At 40.5% G+C, this 22569-nt stretch overlaps 1 protein-coding gene across 5 annotated transcripts in view; it reads left to right on the plus strand.

Annotated features, from left to right (window-relative positions):
* LOC139116078 (uncharacterized) overlaps positions 1-22569 on the plus strand; it is an 88386-nt gene that overhangs the window by 43312 nt on the left and 22505 nt on the right. For all 5 annotated transcript variants that reach the window (XM_070678591.1, XM_070678595.1, XM_070678594.1 and 2 more), the window contains exons 2-3: positions 18710-18793; positions 21651-22117. In XM_070678591.1, the coding sequence (XP_070534692.1) occupies positions 18710-18793; positions 21651-22117 (551 nt within the window). The remainder of the gene's footprint in view (positions 1-18709; positions 18794-21650; positions 22118-22569) is intronic.

The following is a 22569-nucleotide window of genomic DNA, read 5'->3' on the forward strand; positions in this document are numbered from 1 at the left end:
CAGAGCTCACAAGGGAGAAGGCATTCTTGCTTCTATTGAGTTTGAGACGTAATTCGACACCATTCATTAGGTACTTGGGCTGAAAGAAGAGATCCGAATGGATGGGTCCTACCATATCGACAACTTGACTGCCAGACGTGAAGGCATATCGGTTTTTCAGTCCCTTGTTCACTTCTCCACCTTCTTTAGTGGGGTCCACTTCATCCATTTTCAAGTGATAGTCCTTGAAGAAGAGGGCTGAACCGATATGGGTTTCTTTGGCCTCCTCACCATAATTCAACAAGGTCTCCAACAAGGCTCGGTAGGGGTAAGTAGGGGAAGGGTTGGATATCATTTTGCCATTGAGGTGTACATCCACCTGGCTGAAGAGTGAATGGAGCCACAAGTTGACGGGACCCACTGCTGCATCTGCACCGAGGTTAGTACCATCAACTTTTGTAATCTTGGCCTTGATCAGAAGGAGTGTCGAGGACAGATCGATGTAGTCTTCCCCTGAACCCAAAATCACAAATTCGATGGGTCCCGATTCCACAATGTGGGTCAGGGGATGCACTTCTTCCCATTGTCCCTCTTCCACACTGGTCTGCGTTGGAGGAACTGTGAACAAGTCAAGTTCACTCTTGGTACACTCGCAGGAGTGTTCGTGAAGAAATGCCATGTTAGTCAAAAATGTCAGGAGATCTTCTCTTTCGCTTGGCTTTGGAGGAAATGACTCTTCGTTTCGGAGTTTTACGTTTTATACTACCGCCGCCTGGGGAACTGAGTATCTGGAACCCCTGCTTGCCATCAACTGTTTCCCGGCTTCTACCAACCGTCGTTTTGCCGAGTGCTTGATGTTACGTCCACTGAGTGCATCCCCTGCAATGTTGAGTCCCGTTTTCAGCATCTGTCTCCCTAGGACTTTGGCACCTTGTTTGAGCAGTGGTGTGGCTGCACGGAAGAGGCCTCCCAAAATACCGCCCAAGCCATATCCTCTCTGCACGGCTGCCCCCTGGAACGATGCTCCATTTCCCACCTGATCCAAATAAAACTTCTTGTATGTGGCCGGGTTGCTTTCATAGATTTTCCGTCGATACGGCATGGTTCAGGCTACAGTAGTGTAGGGCGTCGTTTTCTGAAGGCTAGTGTCACGATCACTTTCCCACCTTGAAATGGCACTTTCTGACCCATGTCGTCTCTTATGTAGACTTCTACCGTATCAAATTCGCGGTTTCTCAGGGGAAGAAAGTATGGCGTGTGGAAGGTGCGGTTGATCATCTGTCCATGGATCCCTTCCACATTTTCTATTCTCAACAGGGGTGCAAAGGTATCTCCCACCAACTGGTCGTCCACTAGGTCGCAATACACATACAGAGAAGAGAGGTTTCGAACACTGAACATGAAAGGTGCATCGTTCTTCTGCCTCAGGATGATATTGGGATAAAATCCCATGATTTCAGCCAGACCTGGTAGAAAGTAGAGGCTGGTACCCTCACTCACATCAGCGGTTACTTTTCTTGATACTGGGTCGAAAGTCAACTGGATGTTGTCCGGTAAACCTTGCTCTCTCAGAGTGGTCAGTATATTTCCAAAATCATCGTAGTAACCTGCAGGTATTTTGACAAGTGTTTTTCTATGGTCTTGAATTTCGTACGCCAGCACGTTTCTGCCCTCGACCACATTGTACCAAGAGAAAGGGTAGTGTATGTCCATCAAGGCCACTTCCCAGTTGCCCCGCAGAGAAATGTGTTTGGGTAATTTCACAGTGTAGCCTGTCACTGCATTGTCTGGGAAAACATCCATGGATGCATTGCTCGGTAGTGTCATGAAAAACGGATGTTCAGCCATGATGAAAGTGGAGAGTCAGACTGTGACTCTCCGAACAGAGTCATCCCTCTTATAGTTTTGCCAGATCCCTGACCCAACTATTGAATTTGGATTGGCCAACCACACCACTTGACTAGATAGTCATTCTTGCCCTTTCTCGTTCTTGTTTTTTGTATTTTTTCACTCTGAAGACGTCGTCCTCTTTCTTGACGACTTTTTGTAGTTCTTGTTCATAGAAAGTACCTTCTAATTCCTCCTCATCAAAATCTTTCAGCTTGTAAAGGGGTGGTCGACTTGAGATCCTTTTCGACACAGTGAAGATTTCTTCTGTCCAATTTGGCAGATAACCTTTCTTGAACATACGTTTAGTTTTGCTGATTCTCACTTGTTCTCCCACACTGAATTTGAATTTCACCGTCTTCTGTTCATAGTCACTGTACAGAGTATCCCACACCTCTTTTTCATTGGTCTTGTTGACAGACGCTGGTTTTCTCTTGATGCTGCGATGCCAAGTGTTGTTGTAAGATTGCATTAGCTGAGGAAGCACCGATAGGTAGCTTAGGGTGTTGTTTCTGGTAAAGTACTTCCACATTTTAGTTTTCAGCGTACGATTGAAACGCTCAACCACAGAAGCTTTGGTTTCATTTCCGGTGGTGAAAAATTGAATGTCTTCACTCTTCAGAAATTTCTGAAATAGGTGGTTCACGAATTCTTTGCCTTGATCCGTTTGTAGTTTTTCTGGTTTTCGTCCAGTCTTCAAAATCTGTTCAAACGCTGCCACCAAAGTGGCCCCTCGTTTGTCTTTCAAGGGAATGGCCCAGGCATACTTGGATAAAATGTCAATGCAGGTGAGGATGTATCGGAACCCTGAATTGTATTTTGCTAGTGAACTGACATCTGCAAGATCAGCTTGCCACTGTTGATCCATTCCACCGACAATTACTCTAGCCCTTGGAAACTTCCACCTCACTGGTTTGTGTAATGTGTAAGTGTCCTGATGTTGCATCCATTCTCTCACTTTCTGACGGGTGGTCTTTATTCCCTCCTCTTTTGCAGCACGGTAAACAGCATCGATTCCTCCAAAACTTGCGGAATGACTTGGATCGTAATACACCTGGCTGAGGTGCTGATCCAAGTCCGTCAATTTGGTCACAGGTTTCATGTTTGATGACGATGGATCCAGAGCAGCAAGCACAGAGGCACCTCACCCGTTTGAGGACATCGCCAAGGGATAGAGAAGGTGGACAACACTCCATGACAGAGGTCTCCTTTGGAATGAGTATCATCAAATTGTTGAGTGATGTTTTAAAAGTTGAGCCAATTCCCTGTCATGGATGGTCGATGTTGCGGTCTTGCAGCAGTTGAAATGACAGGACGTATCTCCCTCCTTATCTTTTTCTTTTGGCGGATGATTGTCCAGCAAATACTCCATGATCACCTTCTTCATCATCATCACCTCTTGGCTGAAACAATCCTTTTGATTTTCGCTGAGACTGAATCCAGTTCCATCTTTCCTTGTTACCAATCAGATCTTGTGGTACATTCATGTCAGACAGCACTCGGGCAAATTGTTGCCACCCTCTAGGAGTGAAGGTTTTCCTCCGACGTAAGGTGTCGTTGATGAGGTCTACCATATGAGTTCCAGGTAAGGGGTTGCCGTCGTACGTTAATTCCCCTTTCTCATTCCAATCCACGGAGTCATGCTGTTTCACTTTCTGAAGGAGCAAGTGTCTTTTCGTCGGAGGGATTTTGGCACACTTTCCATCACATCCTGCTCCACACTACCCAAGGGCTTTGGCTTGTCTATGCCCTCCTCTTCCGTGCCCTTAGCTAATAGAGACCCTGAAGAAGACACAGCGGTAGTGGTACCCGTTGAAGTTTCAGAGGGGAGGATGCTGATTTGAACAGGTTCCTTCCTTTTATCAATGTAAGCCCTGTACTGCTGAAGAGTCTGTTGGTACAGTTTTGCCTTTTCATCATCGGTGATGTCTGTTCTTTCCAAGATTTGTTGCATCTCCCTATCCAGAGAGGACAGCATCTTCGTCACAGGGTTTGTTGTTTGATTCTGCTGTAGTTGTATGGTATCTAGTAATTCCTGTGGCACAAGTGCCATCTTCTTGGCATGTTCCATGGGCATAGTGACAATTCGCTTAAAGAGGAGACTTCCCAACACAGACAGCACAGGCCCTAGGACGGCCGAGAGAAATCCACCCTTTTGCACAAGTATCTTCTTCTTCTTTGATGTTGAAACCTTTTTATTGACAGTGTGCGAAGATGATGTTTGTATTTGCTCAATTTCTTCTTTTGAGCAGATGACAGTGGAACACTTCCCCGAAGAATGTTCAGACAACATTCACAGAGACAATGGATTAAATCGTTACTGGCTCCCTCGATGATCCCCCTCTGTTGCTTTGGATTGCCCTTGGCTAACACAGAGAGAAAATGAGCATGTTTTCTCATTCGCTGAGACATGATGAAATGATGGCATTTCATGTCATCATGTCTATTTTATGTTTTCCTGACGTAAACAAAGGCAGTCTCTCCTGGAAAGATGTTCGTGCGCAGGCGAAGGACTTCCGGTGTGTTGGGTTTCAGGTCAATGAGGAGATAACCATAGGGTTCACGGGAGGCATCGGTGAAAGCTTCTTGGATGAAACGGGTGTGTCCTGGGTACATTTGTTTGGCTAAATGAGTGATCTGTGATCCGTCTCTTAGATTTTTAAACAAGACCAGATAATGTGAATTCAGACTCATGGTTCGAGTCTCTCTGCCTTGATGAAACAGATTTTGTAAGATAAGCATGACAGAGAGATTACGATGATGAGAACCTTTGGTGAACAGATTGGTAATTCTCTTGTCATTTCCAGTTTCTGACATCAGATCATCTATAATCAATAAGTTGGATTGGTGAGGGGAAAACATACTGTCCAACTCTTCAGGAATGCCTTCAACAAAATGAATGCTAGGGATAAGGGCAGCCAGTTCCGTATAGGCAGGTTGATATTCTCCATAGCACCAGACGCTCAGGAGATGGAAAAATCATAGTTTCCCGTTCCTTCAGCAGTCGTTTGACGAATTCAGTTTTGCCTGACTGTGTGGGTCCGCATATGAGAGCAGTGAATGGATGTTGTAGTCTTGCATCCATGATTGACTTGATTGATGTTGTTCAGACAGTAGACGAACGATTCGTATCAACTGGCACATCAATTGATGAGTGTCAGATTGTCTGGCCAGTTTCAAAAATCTCTGTCTTTCAACTTTGTCTTCAATATTATGCACTTGTGTGAGATGATTTGCTAGTCTTACGAGATGTTTTGCATGACAACCAGGGTAAGGACAGTTCTTTCGCATTCGTGGCATGGTATACCAAGTTGACCAACTTGATCTTCACTGTGAGGGACTTTTTTGGTTGATTTCCTTTCAGTCAATCTCTCCACTCAGATCAATGTTTTCATAACATGAGACTGGCTTCCTTTTGAAAAATTTATCATAGATGATGTATGGCAACACACACAAATACAGGAAGAACATAGGATGGGAGAAATCTCGATTATTGATGATCAGCTTCAAGAGTGTTTGCAGAATGAGACCCATCACGCCAAATGAGTGTTAGGCTGGAATAGTACAAACTTATACAGGAAAGCTTAAGGATGTTCTCATTTCTTGACAGAGGGAGGGCAAAAAAAAGGCCCGAGGGGCAAGAGGGCCTCAAAGTGTTTGTAGGGGCGTGTTATACCCAAACAAAGTGTGATGTAACTCATTGACCAAGAGCAATCTTCTTCGGTGGCCCTCGGGGCAGTCGGGCCCACTTTTTGGCCTTTGGGTGAAGTCTTGTGAAGAGACGACACACACATACAAACATACATACATGTTTACGCATTCAGCTAATGTTTATACACAAACATCAACAAATGAATTCAAACCAGCCTCTGAATTTTTTTTTTAAATTAACAAAGTTGATTTGCGTTTATTACATTCCTTGACAAAAAAAAAAGGTTTAACCATAATCGTTTTGTTTTTGTTTGTTGACATACAACATACAAAAAGACCTTCGAAAGATGAAAGTTGAAATCTACAGATAATTCTGTTGAAAGAAAAAAAATTGAACAAAAACTGTTGGTCTGTCGTCTTCAATATTTAAAATTTAAAGGGGGAAATAAAAAATGTACCTTCTTGTCTCTTTTCTTGCATTTACAAATTCTCCAAATATCAAATACATACATTCCAAGACTTTGAAAGTGAATGAATTATACAACTCTAACAAATAGAATAATCAGAATACCATTGCCACAAAACTGATCAGGAAGATTTCAATTTTGTTTTTGCAATTTATCCAATTAAATTGTGAAAACAGCTTCACCAAAATTATTAACATACAACTTGATAACTTGAATTTGTTTTTGTTTTTTTCTTTGAATGATATTATCAACAAAGCCTATTGAATTACAATTATAATTACTATGCCTTTTTTTTTTCTTTCTTACAAAGTATTGGAAACTGCTTGATTGGGTGGGAGAGGAAAATATGAAGAAAAGCATTTGCCAAACATTTGTTGGCATCCCTCAATTGATGTTTCTCATTTTTTTTTTTTTTTGGTGGGGGGAGGAGTGTTTCATGGACAAAGTACAGTTTTAATACCCATAGGGAAGGGTTTTGTAATTTTCAATCAATGCTCTCTTATCATAAACTAGGGCATATTTTTTACTTTCACTTATTGTGACAACATCACATCCAACACGTCGGATTTTGGCGGGGTCATTAACGGTGATGGTTGATGATGGGCAAGTGGTGACCAGACGAGTGATGGCATCAAAGTTGATGTTTAAACTGTTGCGGTAATTCAAGGTGATCCCTCTGACTTTACAAAGAGTGCGGTTTCCCTTCCTGTCGGGTTGTGCTAGACAGAAGGCATAGTTTTTGGCTCCACCGGACACAAACTTGGTAATGTAATTGCCTGGAGGTTCAAGTTCGCTGGTGAGATCACCTAAGTAGTCACCCAGAGGTGGTTCATACATGTCTGACTTGCTGACAAAGATGACAGAATCGGTATCAAAGTACAAAACACGCTCACCAATGGCTTCAAGAAGATCATACAACTTCAGGCGGGCATAGGCTGTGGTGAATGCTGCGATGACAACATTTGTATTAACGGCACCTTCGACAAATTCATCCCGAAGTGAATGTTGTACAGCGACCATGTTATCGTTGACAAAAACAAGTTGTTGACGGTGTGTTGCTCACTTGTGAGTAACCGGAAGAGTTCTGCAGGTTCTTGGATGTACTGAAGCTGTGGAAAGTTGTTACGTTGAGCAAACTTGCCCCACATGGAATTCAGCATCAGTTTTGCCAATGCTCGCTGACCTGGATTTCGATGAATCTTAGTCTTGTCAAGTAGGATACCTTCTCTCTCATGGTACTCACGGATGTATCGGTCTTGGTCATCTTCCGTCTGACACCATGAAGGCCAACCACTGCTCTCTTGTTTCAACTTTAAGAAGGTATTGATGTAATCGGTGAACAGCCCACCTGTTTGAGACTCTCTGTTGTACTCTTCACTTTCTCGGTAGTGCCACACCTCAAACACTTTGACGACTTTGTACCCCTTCTCCACAGCTTTTGCTAACTCTGGCGTTGTCCAAGTTCCCACAAAGGATCGTTGGTCATCGCTATGTTCACACGGTGCCTGCTGTTTGGTATCCGCACAGCTTCTGCATAGGGGAAACATCAGTTTCTTATCCACTCTGAGGGGCAGAACAGGAAAGTAAAGTTGCCGTGGTGGCAACACTCGACATTTGGCAACACCAAAGTACCACTGAACAGGCAGTATGATGTTCTTGGTGCGGACTTCCGGATGCTTGATGGGGTACTTACAGTACTTGTTGACATAAGGGTAGAGGCTTGTGAAATCGACATAGTGAATCTCTTCGTTATCCTCACACTCATGGTAAAGCCTCGTTGCATTGGTTCTACCACCATAGAAGGCATCCCGTGGATAAAGAGGCTCCTGTAGATCAAGTGACTTGATGAATTCTTGCAGGTCTTGGTTTTCGTGAATATCTCTCTTAAAGTCACATTCCCACATTTCGATCACATTGAAGCCATTGGTGCGTAGAAATCGCATCTTGTCGAGGGTACATTGGTAGAGATCACCCATGGTCTTCTCTAGTTTGGTGTTGACGATATCATCGTCTTCGTAACATCGCGGACAACCATGGTAGTAGCAACCGTGCATCTCATAAGCAGTGTTGTTTGCTTCATCATACCCATCTAGCCAATATCGATCAATTTTCTTCTCACCCCCGTTGTATACATGTTGAATGTTGACATTCTTCTTATATGCATGCCACTCCAACCACTGCAGTGCAATGACAGATTGATTTTGTCGGTGGATGTAGCCGTGATCTGGAATGATCCCAATGGTATCTTTCTTGAGAAAATTCCTGCGTAGAACAACATTGCAGGCTGATGCGATGGTCACACAATCCCTGAATGGATCCACACCATTCTGTTGTTTGAACATATCTTGAAATTTCAAACAACTCCTCCTTAAGATGTCTACATCGCTTCTACAGTAGTTCTCAAGTTCTTGTTTCAGGTTGAAAGGATGATTTTTCGATCGCTCTTCTTCGTACCATCTCAGGAATTTTTCTCTCTGATGTTGTTTCATACCATCAGGACCATAGTATTGTGCATCTGGGAGAGGACCGATGTATTCTTGATTCTCCGCTGTGTTGAAGAAATGGGGAAAGTAACCTTTGTGCAGTTCAGCCAGTTCAAACATGTCGGGAAGTTGAGCCAACGCCACTGGGAGGAAATTGTAGGAGTCGATGAATTTGATATTTAAACTGGGGATGAAAATGCGGATGATTTTGGTTCCATTGATAATGACTTCAGGTTGAACATTATTCTCATGGCAGTACTGCAAAATGAACTGACCATCATATCCTTGAAGATTGTGTGCTATGAAAGTGCCGGGGGAGTTTTCTTCAGAAAGTGCCCAATCACAGAATTCTTGTTTAGTGTTAGGACCATGGAAAACTTGCTCTGAGCAAGACTCAGACTGGACGATGCAAAAATTCGGGACATGGACTCCACCATCTTGGGTACATTCAAAGTCGAAGAAATAATACTTCATTTCTTCTTCACTATCTTCTTCATCATCTTCTTGGACTTCGAAGTCGAACACATCACCCTGATCATCACTGTTATCTACTGTGCCGGTCCTCTTCTTCTTTTTCTTGCCAATAGGCTGGATAAAACACAAGTGGTCACTGTCTTCGTATTGTTTGCAGACTCTGCAGTATTTCTCACCACAACGATGTTTCTTCTTTTTACTTCTCTTTTCCCAATTGATGGTTACACCACACAACTTGCAACGACGGATGACCTGACATACAGTGTTTACAGCATGACCACTTGTTGCATTGTGATTGTTGAAACACTGCTGACCAAGAAAGTAACGATGACAGTCTTTACAGTAGATTTTATCATCAGCAGGTGGACAGATGGAGGGAGTACGGCAATATTTGCAGAAAACTTCACAAACATGTTCATGCTTGTGTTCGTATGCTGTGTGGCAGTTGTGACAATAGTGGGCTTTCTTCAAAAATGCAGGCATCGAAGTCACCACATCATAGTGGTTGTCATGATGGTACAAGTATATGTTGTGTTCTGCAGTGTCACGTCCCTGATAAATAAGTGTACCAGATTTCTCATCAGAAATGACATGGATCCTGTATAATGGTACGGCAGCTTGCAACTTGTCGAGTTCTTCATTTCCACATGGCCCTGGTGGAATACCTGCCTGAGTGATGAGTTCAGCTGCACGTCTTGTCTGTGCCTGCCGTCCCCTTCGTACTGAGTCCCATTCAGGATCACTGTTGCGATTGATGTGAGCAATTGCCGTCACTATTGCCCTTGCACAGCACAGTTCATCGTTGTTAGCGATGCGGATGACACTCCTCATCAATCGGAGTCGACGGGCAATGTTGACAGGTCTCCTTCTCCAATCCTTTCCTGCCCCCTGAGGCATGTGTACATGAATGAAGTTGATGTAGATGTTTTCATCAAGAGTGAACTCTTCGTATGATTGCAGCACCCGTTCAATTTCACCCAATACCCTGTCGACTGTAAGCTCTTGCACAGGTGAGAAAGGTAACCAAATTTGATAGGGAAGTGATGGACTTTCCAGAGTAATTCGCACACGGTCTCTTTCAGGGATACCATTAGTCAGCCTGTCGAGGATGCTTCGAAAGACGTTTTGTAGTACTGACATGACTTGTGTTTAATATCATTGAATTGATTTCATAATCATGCGCTAAAGCATTGAATTTTTGTACTTGACGTTCTCGGACGCGAGTGATTTGATAGTACTCAGCCCCGACGTCTTCATCTGCTGACGAGTCATCTGGTGGCATGTCATCTATTGACCCCTGACCAATTTGACTTATTGGATGTGATGGAGATGATGATGATGATGATGTAGTGGTGGTGGAACTTTGAGAGGAAGGAGGGCAACGGCTATTTGCAATAAGAATCTGCCATTTTGCATTGAATTCTTGGGTATTCATGGGGGTGGGAGAATCCTTTGAATTTACACTATCATCAGTATTTAAGGGGGAATGGGGAGTATATTGATTGATTAGAGTTTGTAATTTGTCATTGAAACTTTGAGTGCCTAAATAATTACTGTCATAACTACTACAACTACTACTACTACTATCGTGTGAAGAATCTGAGTTCAAATTGCTACAGCTGTTTTCTTCACTACTACTACTACTACTACTACTACTACTACTACTACTACCGCATGACGGATCTGAGTTCACATTGCTGGAGCTGTTTTCTTCACTATCACCAATTTCTTCACCCCAAGGAAAATCCCTTGTACTCTTCACCATCATTACGTTTTTTCTCAGCCTGATATATTGCTTCTTTGGTTGCTGTGCTCTTTGCCTAAAATGAAGGGACAAAAAATTCCTTCAATTACTCCCACAGAAAATACCATAATGAAAATAATACTAATAAATGAAAATAATACTAATAATGAAAATAATACTAATAATAACCTAGAAAAAAAAACTTTATCATGATAAATCAAAATATATGTGTGTGCTTGCTTTTACTTTTTTTTGTGTCAAAGACAAATATATGTTGACCTCTTATCATATATGATGAAGTTAATTGAGTATTTGCTATGTATTACCTAAAAATAAAAAAAAAATAAAAAAAAATAAAAATGTGGAAATATTGTACACTTACATAATGAATTCATTATGATGATCTTTGTCCCTTCCTTCATTATCATGATCACTCTCAGAGGCAGTGTTGTCCTGATAAGAATAAAATCAACAAATAAATATTTAAACAGTAAAACAACCCATATTCTTATTTTTAACACAGAGAAAAGTTTGGGAAAAAAAAAAATATTCCATTCAAAGGGGCGGGAGGGGGGTTGTGTTGTGTTTCATAAAACACTAAATATACAAGCTGAGTTCAACACAAAATACTGGCCAGAACTGTTGGCACTATACACTCATGTATACTGTGCACTGCCTATATAAATCTGTATATCTTCATATTCAGCACAGTAGCTCATAGACTGAAGAATTGTAAATCTGTGTTTGTCAATTTTGCAAAGTCCTGCATCGATGCATCATTTACTTTACTGATTCAGAAGTGAATGCAAATTCATTAAAATTGTATAGTGGTAGAGGCTATACTTTGATTGCACAAATCAACAAAAAAAAAAAAAATGTCACAAAGCTATAAACCTCCTCAGTACAATATGGCCGGATATCACGATTGCATTTACATGACCCCTTCCAATGCACAAAATAAATCGCCAAATAATACACACTGTGTGGGTTTTTTTTTCTTTCTTTCTTCTTTAAAATGCATTCAGTTTGTCGATTAAACCTCCCTTTCTCCACAGCGCAAAAAGCAATCATTTTCCCCTTCCGTAAATTGCTGGTTTATATCTCACGCCAATCTTTTCATTTAGTTTGATTGTTTGTTTACATGCGAGGGGGTTTCCCCTAGATTTGTCAGCTCTCAGGTCAGACTCAAGCCGACGAACCAGCAGACAGCTTGCTTGTGCAGTTGGCAGTAGAACAATAGGTGGAATTTTCCTTTCACGCACACGACCTCTGACCCTTACTGTCAATCAAATCAAAAATGCTACAATGTTCCAATACCTTTTGATTACGGGTGCACGACTGAAGAACATGACCCAATTACTGCAAAAGGTTGTGACGAGTAGAAAGGAAAGATCGTTGACCTTATTCAGTCGACTGCATTTATCACGCACACGGCCAGAAAGTGCATGCACCTTGCAAGTCACCTATACTGTTTACATGTTCTGAGCAAGGCAATGGCTATGGTCTCAGCGATTTTTAAATTTCATTCTTTGTCTCTTTAGTGAACAACTAATTTTTTTTTCTTTTTGAACGGGGGAAATCTCAGCCAAATAGTACATCATAAGTCTCATGACAAATAGTACATCATAAATATTACTCACATCACAGTTCCCGTACGGCCGATGAGACATGGGTTGCCGATATTGAGTTGCTCTGTGGAGCTGTGAAGTCAGCCCATCCTGCAGAGAAAAGAACACAAAAATATGTAAAACACACTTATCCGCGGGGGGGGGGGGGAAGTGATCATTGATTTAGGTCATGTTTTCAATTATAGGTTTCAAAGTTCACTTTGACCTTTTTATCATTTATTTGTTTACATCCGGTTTTTTTTTTTCTTGGGTGCTCGGTTAGGGTGGCGGAGAGCAGTTAGCAGACTAAGGCAACAAAGGGCGCGCAAACATTTTCACCCAGCACAAGCTCTGACTGTCAATCAAAAAAGAATTGTTACATTGTCCGTCGATTGCATTGATCACGCACCAAGCTAATGACACAAACTAGCACCGGCAGAGAGTGCATGCACCTTGCAGGCATGTCACGTATTGTTTACATGTTTCGAAATTAGTTACTGCGGAGAAATTCCAACATCGGTAATGTTGACTTCGATTCCTGTTTTCCCTCTCCAATGAACAATATTTTTTTTTTTTTTTCAAGTGGAAGAAAATATCACAGAGCCAATGACAAATATTAAATCATAACTTATTACTTACAGGATCAGGATCACAATTTCGCGGCGATCCCGGTACTGATACCGGTTGTGTCTGTTCGCATTGAACGGGAGTTGTTTCTCGGGGGAGCTGCAAAGTCGACTCATTCTGCAGAGAAAGGGAAATAAAAAAAAAAAACACACATAAAGACGTACATTCCCCGAGAAGTGATGATTTTATTTTTTACAACTGCCTACGGCTTTCAAACTCACTTTGAGTGTTTTATTGTTGTTGGTGTTGGTTTTTTTTTTTTTTTTTTTTTGCATACATTCTACTGCCCTGCGGCCGGCCGGTCGCCGGTTATTTATAGCATAAGGTAAAAAAAAAATTCCATTTGACTCACACAGCAATCTGAGACTGTCAATCAAAAATTTGATACACTGTTTCAACATCTTTTGATCACGACCCAAGTACATGACCTAATTACTCCAATAGGTCAGACCTGCCTGACACTAAGCATAGGAAATCTTTGACTGTTGTGATCACGTAGCAAGTAACACAAACAGGTCATCGGCGTGAACTGTGACAGACAGGCACAGTCAGAGAGTGCATGCACCAGACATGTCATGAGCTGTGTACGTGCATGCTATCCAACCTCAGCAACTGAGAATGTCATTTTTTCCCCCTTTCGGGTGACTATCACTAACTTGTTTTTGAAACGGATGGGGTACGGGGCGGCGGGGGGGGGGGTGTAGACTAGAGCACGTACTTGCTTCAAAATATAAAGGTACTCACATTAAGATCGTCATTCTGTGTAGCATACAGGGGTTGACCATTGGCTGTACCATAGCATGGCTGCAAAGTCGACGCATTCTGCAGAGGTAAAAAAAAAAAACATTCAGAAACGATATGAGATATACATACATATGATGGACTGTAAGAAAATTTAGAAAAAAAATTAAAAAAAAAAAATTAAAAAAAAAAAATGTATCACTTACGGTATAACCATAGTACTGGTCAGCCCATCCAAACACCTCATCCACCTCAGAATTGGTCAAACACAAATCGTCCCACTCCTTATCATCCATGGTAAGGTTGATGGAGGAGCCCCACCAACGGAGAATGGATCCAATAGTGCAATTAGTGTTTAGTGCTGCGTCACCGAGGCTGACACACAGAAATGCGACAGTGGCCCTGGCATTGCCCTGCTTCTTATAGTCTTGCCTCATTTGCATAAACCAATCAGAGTGGGGTGCGTTGACGTTGTATATTCTCACTGAGCCAGGGGGTCCTTGGGGTTCAGGAGGTTCCTCGGGGGGCCCATCTATGCATGGACCAACTCCCAAATTTATAGTCCACAAGTCTCGCGAGACTTTGAACTCTCGCATTTTGCGAGATGTGTGGACTATCCAACGGCCATAACTACTGATAGGCCTACGCGATAGCTGACCCTCCGAAACGCCAATTATCATGGTTCGAATTTGAAATTAGCGTTCAGTTTTCGGACACTGACTTAAGTACAAGCACAGTTTCACCAAAAACAAACTGATTAATACATGTAAAATTTATAAGCATTGCGACCGACAACTTTCATCGTTCTTGGACCCGTTAGGTGATTTCATGTCGTCTGCGCTACTTAAGAGCAGTCGACAGTGTATCATGACATATTGACTTTACGATAAGTTTCCTGTCGACGAGTTTTAATACATGGGTAGAGAATTATACTCAGCATAGCAATTTCTCATGCACGCTATGCCTGCATTGCCATTTTCCTATTGTTTAGAGGGTAATGGTATGAATCCGTTTTCTAATATGTTAATATACGAATTATATTTGGTAATGGTCTCATGTTTACGTCACGAATTGTGTGAGGGGCTCGTTTCACAGCAATGAGTGGGTGACGATACAAGACAATGACACCTGCTGCTGAACTGTGACTGGGAACGCACGTTTATTGACTACTGTTACATGACTTAAATGTGTTTGCGCTGGACACTGGAAGTGCACGCTCTCCGCCAAAAATACATGGCATGCGTGGTTATATAGGCTCGGTGGGACAAAACAATTTTAGCGGGCTGCGTTGTGATTGGCTAGAATGGCCTAGTCCATCAAGGTTGCGACAGTTTCCCACAGGAACATGTGTATTACTAGAACACAACTGATTTGAACTTGAAATGACTGAATAACAATGTAAACAACAATAATACATTGCAATAAAATATAAATCAATAATGTTATTCACGACATACTCCCGGCCGCGAGAAAGAACTCCAAGATTATTTATTCTATATTTTTAACGATCATGTAAATATAACTCTGCAATGTTAATAACACGAACACAATAAGTACAAGTACTGAAAACTTCAGTTCACTCAATGAGTTCAAAATTCAACTTCCTTTCTGTTAAGAGTTTACAAATGATCATTCAACGGTTGCGAAAATCAACAAGTCCAATTTTTGATTTTCCGCATGGCTACTTTTGCAGCCTTGCGAGTCGGACGAGCGCGTTCAGTTCGTGTGGCTTCGTCTGTGTTCTGTGGTTGCGTTGCGTTATCATCGATGGGGGATTCACCACCGGACATGACATCAGATCAGCTGTTGACGGGATTCCACTAGTTTCCAACGGATACAGCTTTGTGACTGGGCGGTTATTTTTTCCCATTTCGGTCTTGATTTCAACGATGCGTACGATTCCGTCTTCATCGGGTAGTAGACGTGTAACTCTAGCTAAATGCCAGTTTACGCTTTTGTCCACGTCGCTGTGGATCAATACGACATCACCAACTTTCACAGTGTTATGTTTGGTACCGTCCGTCGTATGTAAGTGTCGTTCTCTGAGAGCGGTTAAGTATTCCGTGGACCATCGTTTCCAAAATGTGCGAATGTAGAAGCGAAGATAAATGTTCACAACGACGGTTGAGATTACGAACATTCGGAGTATATTCCGTGGGGTCGCTAGGAGGTGCGTAAGGCAGTCCGGAAATGTTCCTTCCGTTGACTAATTGTGACGGAGTTAGCGGTGTAAGATCATCGACGTGAGATGATACATAAGTCAGTGGACGATCATTTATAGAGGCTTCCACTTCTGCAAATAGGGTTTCTAACTCCATGAATGTCACATAAGATTTCCCAAGCACTTTCTTTATGGAGGGTTTGGTTATCCCTATCATAAATACGCTCGTAAAAACCTACGATTTATGTCAGCTAAGCACATGTACCGGCCACAGTGATTGGTGTTTGCAGTCCTATAAGATCCGCTTAGAGCTCACTGATTGGCTGGACCCTTTCTCTTAGGTCTCATTACCATCCTCACGGCACTGTGATTGGTTGCCTTGTGTCCTTGTGTTATCCTCGTTCTGTGGTGTTCGCTACCTCGCAATGTAGTGTCCCATGTACCTCATGGATACCCTTGTGGTAACTAGTTCACACATGCAATATAACGGACCGTTTTAAATTTCCGGGCATGGCGACAGCATACCCCGAATTATAATGTACAAGGTGGCAAATCCAACACTCTGATTGGTTCAGATACGCAAAAGACCAGTTGTAATTGTCGTGATGTGCCACGTTTGGAACAGCACCTTGCTGAAATATCAGGCGGCCGACCGGAGAGCCTTCTACATTCGTTCACTTTTGGTTGTGAGAGCAACATTTAGTGTGACATCATCGCCAACTGATTCAAAACAGTATGCCTGTTTTAATGTAACTTTTATCCTGTTTTGGATACTGCTAAGGTAGTATGCGCCTAGATAAGGAAATACTTAAACTTCCGCACAAATTTTTCTAAGGATATATACGAATCGTTCAACAATTCTTTTTCAAAATCGAGAATAAAAATTGGGGGTCACCATGCAAATTTTGGTACTAGAAAAACAAATAACCCAAGTTTCACTGATATTTAAAATTCAAAATGGCCGCCATCTCTGTGTTAACTTTGTGGATAAAAATATTATTTTCGAATTTTGAAAAACTAAGCAGATGAAAAGTGTTCTTACGCCAAGAACTTTAAATGAACCCCTACAAGTGGTATAGTAGAAGAGAACATCCCCGGGGCGCGCTCTACCTTAACATTTTCTCCGAATGAAATCGACATATCGGTAACTCTGCCACATCGACACCTCTCCGTCCAAAATAATTATATTTACAGCATTGCTACTGAACGTTTCAATTTTTTGACAGATAACCTGTGACATTAGTCGTGAGGGATGCGGCATTTATAATTTTACTAGTTTCTTTGCTATACGGGCAGTGATGATTGTTAGAATCATATATTCTGCACTGTAAGCATTAGTGTTCTGCAATCGGTTCCTACTAGACTTCTTTCCACATTGCACAAGACGTCGTCACTGGGCCAAACGTTTCCAAATTTACAGAATACAATATGCTTATTTTGCGCTACCGACCACATCAAAAAAAATACAATTGAAAGGTAGAATCGCTGATCACTAAGCGTGCAGTGCAAAAAAAAAAAAGCAACCAAATAATTGAATGACTTAATGTTTCTCAGTGAACACTGAGTCTCTTTGTCGTTGTCTTCACGTCGCGGTTGAACCACGTGAAACATCCTGAATGACTGGTTTCTACAACGGTTTCCAGGAAGTACATGGGTCCAGCCAATGTCAATGAGTGGGTTGCAAGCAGACCGTATACACCAATCACTGTGAGCGCTACAAATGTCCGCATTTTGACCAGTTGCTACGCAACTCGTCAAAATGGTCCTATCACATCACTCGAATATATCGACAAACTTTGCGTAATATGCCTAATATGCCAGTGAGCAGTAATATGAGTCGATCATAAAGGAATCAACTCTGCAAAAATTGAAATATTGTCTAGTAGGAAGTCAGACGTAGTCTAAACAAAACCACCACATATGTCTACGCACTGTCCAAGTCATATCACTTCCTTTCAGGTGTAGTTCTTTTGTTTACATCTGACCTCCTGCAAGACAATGTTTCAACTTTTGCAGAGTTGATTTCTTTATGATCGACACATTACCGCTTAGCTGTTAATTGCACCTGATAGTGTTGGCAACACCTCGATTTAGACAATATGTGTAGTACGTCTAATGCCTATGCTTCAAAGCAAACCGCTGTAATATCTTGATTTTCTGAGTTTCATGTGACGGAATGCTATTATTACAGTTATCATCTTTCTCGAAATTTATCACTCAACAGACCACCCACTCCAAATGTAGTGCCATACCCACCATCTGTAGAAAGGCCATATCCATAAAGTAGTTACTTTTTCTTGATCCCTTGTGTAACCATTATACACAGATTTGAATTTTATTATTTAAGACTTCAAAATAGTGTAAAAAAAATATAGCAGTACGCATACGCATGCAAGCAGCTAGGTATTAACATGTGAACACATCATATACATCCATACATGGATACATTCATTCATGAATACATACAACCATGAATACATACATCCATGAATACATAAATCCATGAATACATATGAAGACATCCATCCATCCATCCATCCATCCATCCATCCATCCATACATCCATCCATCCATACATACATACATACATACATACATACATACATACATACTCAGATAAACAGAGAGACAGACTGAATATCTGCATTACCGGCAGACTGACTATATCAGACAGACAGAAGGACAGATATATAATATTTTTACATCGACAGACTATAGCAATCCATGTGTGAGATTGGTTGCATCTATATAGTGTTATAATAGCGTTCGACGGAGCAAAAGCACTTAGTATACACTCTGTGGTCATGACTAATTCATTGCCAGCAGAATTTTTTAGTCATTTTATATATCAAATCATTAATAATATACCTAACTTTTTCTGTCAACAGACCGAGAGTTGGAACTACGTCTGGCGCGAAACATAGCAGGAATCTCTCTTCCAAAAGCTTCCACATATTCCGTAAAAAGACCAGGTAGGTCCTTTGTGAAAGATGCTTTAGAGGGATTGCCAGGTTAACTGTCTGGTTCAGGGCCGCCTCTGGACTGAGAATGTTATAAGATATGAAAAATGATGGGTCACTTATCTTTACCGCCCTGATTTGGGCTTTGCGGACAAGGGTTGTCTGGCCGAAGGAGCTAAGCGTGCGAAGGCCTGTACGCCGTACGACCGAAATTGTACGGCTCAAGGAATAACACTCATGTCTTGTGACGTAAGAGAAAGACAAATCTCTTGCGACTTTATATCATTTTAATCTGTATAGTGGCACTTCTATACACTTAAGGTAGAACGCGCCTCGGGGACATATTAGGACTTTCAAACTTCTACAATGCTTTTCTGATACACCACCTGTGGGGTTCATTTAAGGTAGTACGCTACCATTCTATATAGGAGAGCGCCCTCTTTTGTCCAGAAGATGTACATGTTCCTTTTAGACTACCTAACCTGGTGAGCGTGAATAACAGGACAAAATGGCAAAAAATCATGCTAGTGACCTTATAATATTTCTTTCAGAAGTTTTTATGAATCAAAAGAACCGAAATTATGTTTTTGCACTGAAAAATCGACAGTTATTTTTATTTTGAAAGATCAGTAGAGAATAATTAACAATTGTAGCTCTGACATAATATCAGTAAGCTAGAGGGTCAAATCTCAGGTCTAACAAAATTCACCTTTTTCCGTCACTTTTGCTGTTTAGTAAGAAAATTTGCGTGGTGACCCCAACTTTTTTTGCTTCTAAATCAAAGAACACTGTCTGTTTGATAGAATTGCTGTACTTTTTAACATTTTTAAAATTATTTTGTGCATTTATATGAAGTTTATTTTTTAAAAAATACTAATTTTACAGTTAAATGATAAATTTAGGGTCTAATATTTAATTTTTAAGACAAGACATCACAAATTTTAGTTGATTGTCCTAATTCAGCTGTCCTGGCAATGCAAAAATGTGGTATGCACACTGGGATCGTTAATCGTTTGCGATAAAATAAAGATTCTGCTGGTAAGTGCAAATTTCGCAAAATGGTAGATTTAGTGGTTTTCTGTCAATTTGGCATGTGTTTTTTCAAAAAATTTGCATGGGTACCCCATATTTTTTTCATATCTTTGCAATGTACATATAAAGATTATTTCAGAAAAGTCAACTTCAAGAATGTCCCAACATTTTTTGGAATGGTAGCGTACCTCCTTAAAGCTCTCGATGTAAGAAAACTTTTTACCGGCTTAGTTTTTCGAAATTCGAAAATTTCATTTTTCTCAATAGAGCTAATACAGGGATGGCGGCCATTTTGATTTTTAAATATCGTTAAATCTTGGGTTATTTGTACCTGTAGTACCAAAATTTGCACGGTGACCCCCCCGATTTTTATTCTTGGTTTTTAAAGAGAATGATTGAAAGATTCCTTAAGGAAAGTTTGAGCAAAAGTTAAAGTCTTTCACTTTTGAGGCCCATACTATCTTAACGAAGTCTCATTTTATGATAAAACAAAGATTTATCTTCTAAATGCCCAGAGACAATAATTAATCAGACATGTTTAAACTGTTTGAGTTCCGTGCTGTTCCTGTGTTTTGATGTTTTGAAAGTGTATTTGTGATACGTATATCTTGTTTGCTCTGCAAGCCTCAGCGCATCGCCAGTTATATATATATATATATATATATATATATATATATATATATATATATATATATATATATATATATATATATATATATATATATATATATATATATATATCGTGGTGTGTGTGTGTGTGTAATTTTGCTGCTGCATCAAATCGAGATTGAATGTTAATGTTTTCAGCTGTATGTCTCGAAAGCGAGGCTCAATGTAAATGATAGACCTTTATCGAAGTTGAGGCTCTATGTATGTATGTATGTATGTATGTATGTATGTATGTATGTATGTATGTATGTATGTATGTATGTATGTATGTATGTATGTATGTATGTATGTATGTATGTATGTATGTATGTATGTATGTATGTATGTATGTATGTATGTATGTATGTATGTATGTATGTATGTATGTATGTATGTATGTATGTTTTCCTCTCTACACACATTTAGCTGGTTATTGAACCAGAGGCGAAATGGTTATTTAACCTTAGGCGAAATTCTGTTTTGAGTTTCTCCTACATACTGTTTTTTGCATCTGTTGCATGTGATTATATAAACCAGGTTTTGGAATTTGCAAGTAAAGTTATGTTTGATGGTGTAAATAGCGTTTGCTACATGACTTTGTAGGAAAAGGAGTAAGAGAGACTAAACAGAATTTCGTCTATGGTTCAATAACCATCTATCAACGATAAGACTCAAAACTAACACTCCCATTTCAACGAAAATCAACACACCATTCACGACTTTTCAATAATAGGGATTACCAAAATAAATAAACAAGATGACATGCTACGCAAGAAAAAAAGAGTTCATCTGGATTTCAAAACTGGGTACATTGTCACCAAATTTGGTGACAAGGCCTCAACATTCTTAGCTAATTGTGCTCGACAAATAATTTAAATGACAATTGCTCACAGTGCCCTCGACACTATATAAATAACCATGAGATTTTATTGCAAAGATAGAGTTGAAAGAAAGTGACATGAAAAATATATTTTTTTAATAATGAAAATAAAATTAAAAACAATACACACAATATTCAGCTGTGGGGAATAGGTTATATAAAGAAAAGTCAAATGAGTAATTTCCTTAAAAGTTGAAACCACTTTTGTGACTGCTTGTACATGTATATGAAACTTTGCATATTGGCGTTAATAATTTTGAAGTAAATTTGATATATATATAACTAAAAAAATTATCTTGTGTATTGCAGGGACAACAGAAGAAATGAAAGATCAAGCATTTAAGGAGAGATTCCATTCATCTTTTGGTCTGTTTCACGAAACTGGTCCTTTCAGTTTTGAAAAGCTAATAAAACCCTCCCTGTCTAAAATTGTCGCAAACCTGAACACCAAAAATGTCGAGGTTGCTTCAACTGCTCTTCAGAATCTCTCGTCTATTCTATCAGACAACTACAACAACATGACCGAGATATCAACATACCTAAGCAACCATGGTGTGCCCGGAAACCTTGCTGGTAAGGTCCGAGATATTATGAGTGGAGACCAATTTACAGACAAAGAGTGGTTTCTGATGTCCCTAGTGTATAAAGTGGTGCATGTATTTGTTGAAAACGGCATGCTCATCGAAGAGATAACAAAAAGAGATGCAAACTTCATTGAACTAACCACACATCTACTTAATCATCCACACGTGTTGGAACACCATTGCAAGAGTTCTGTAAGTAGGCATTCTGTAAAGATATCTTTCTGTTAGGGTAACTTTCAGTCATGACGAGGGGGTTTGCCGGAAGAAATCAGAAGTGGTGCATCATATAAAAATTTATACTCCCTCAATAGCCCTTTCTGAATTTTTACTCTCCCCTTTTCCAAATGTGTAATAATTTAACCCTCCCCCTGCTACGAATTGGAAAGTACAGCCTTGATATACCAATGACTTAACTATAGGCTTACATAGGCACAGAATTCATCACCTATCTAGAATTTCCCTTACTTTTCCTAAACTGGTCATGAGGAACGAGCACAATAAATGACAGGGGCGGAAGAGAAAAAATTAAGTCGGGAAAGGAAAACCGCAGGAATTCTTGGCGTCAGTGTGTGATGAAAGGATTATTCAATATCATCTTTCCTCGTTTCTAATTGTCTTTTTTGATATGTACGACACACGATTTC

Source organism: Ptychodera flava, chromosome 17 (genome assembly GCF_041260155.1).
Source record: "Ptychodera flava strain L36383 chromosome 17, AS_Pfla_20210202, whole genome shotgun sequence".
Classification (NCBI taxonomy): domain Eukaryota; kingdom Metazoa; phylum Hemichordata; class Enteropneusta; family Ptychoderidae; genus Ptychodera; species Ptychodera flava.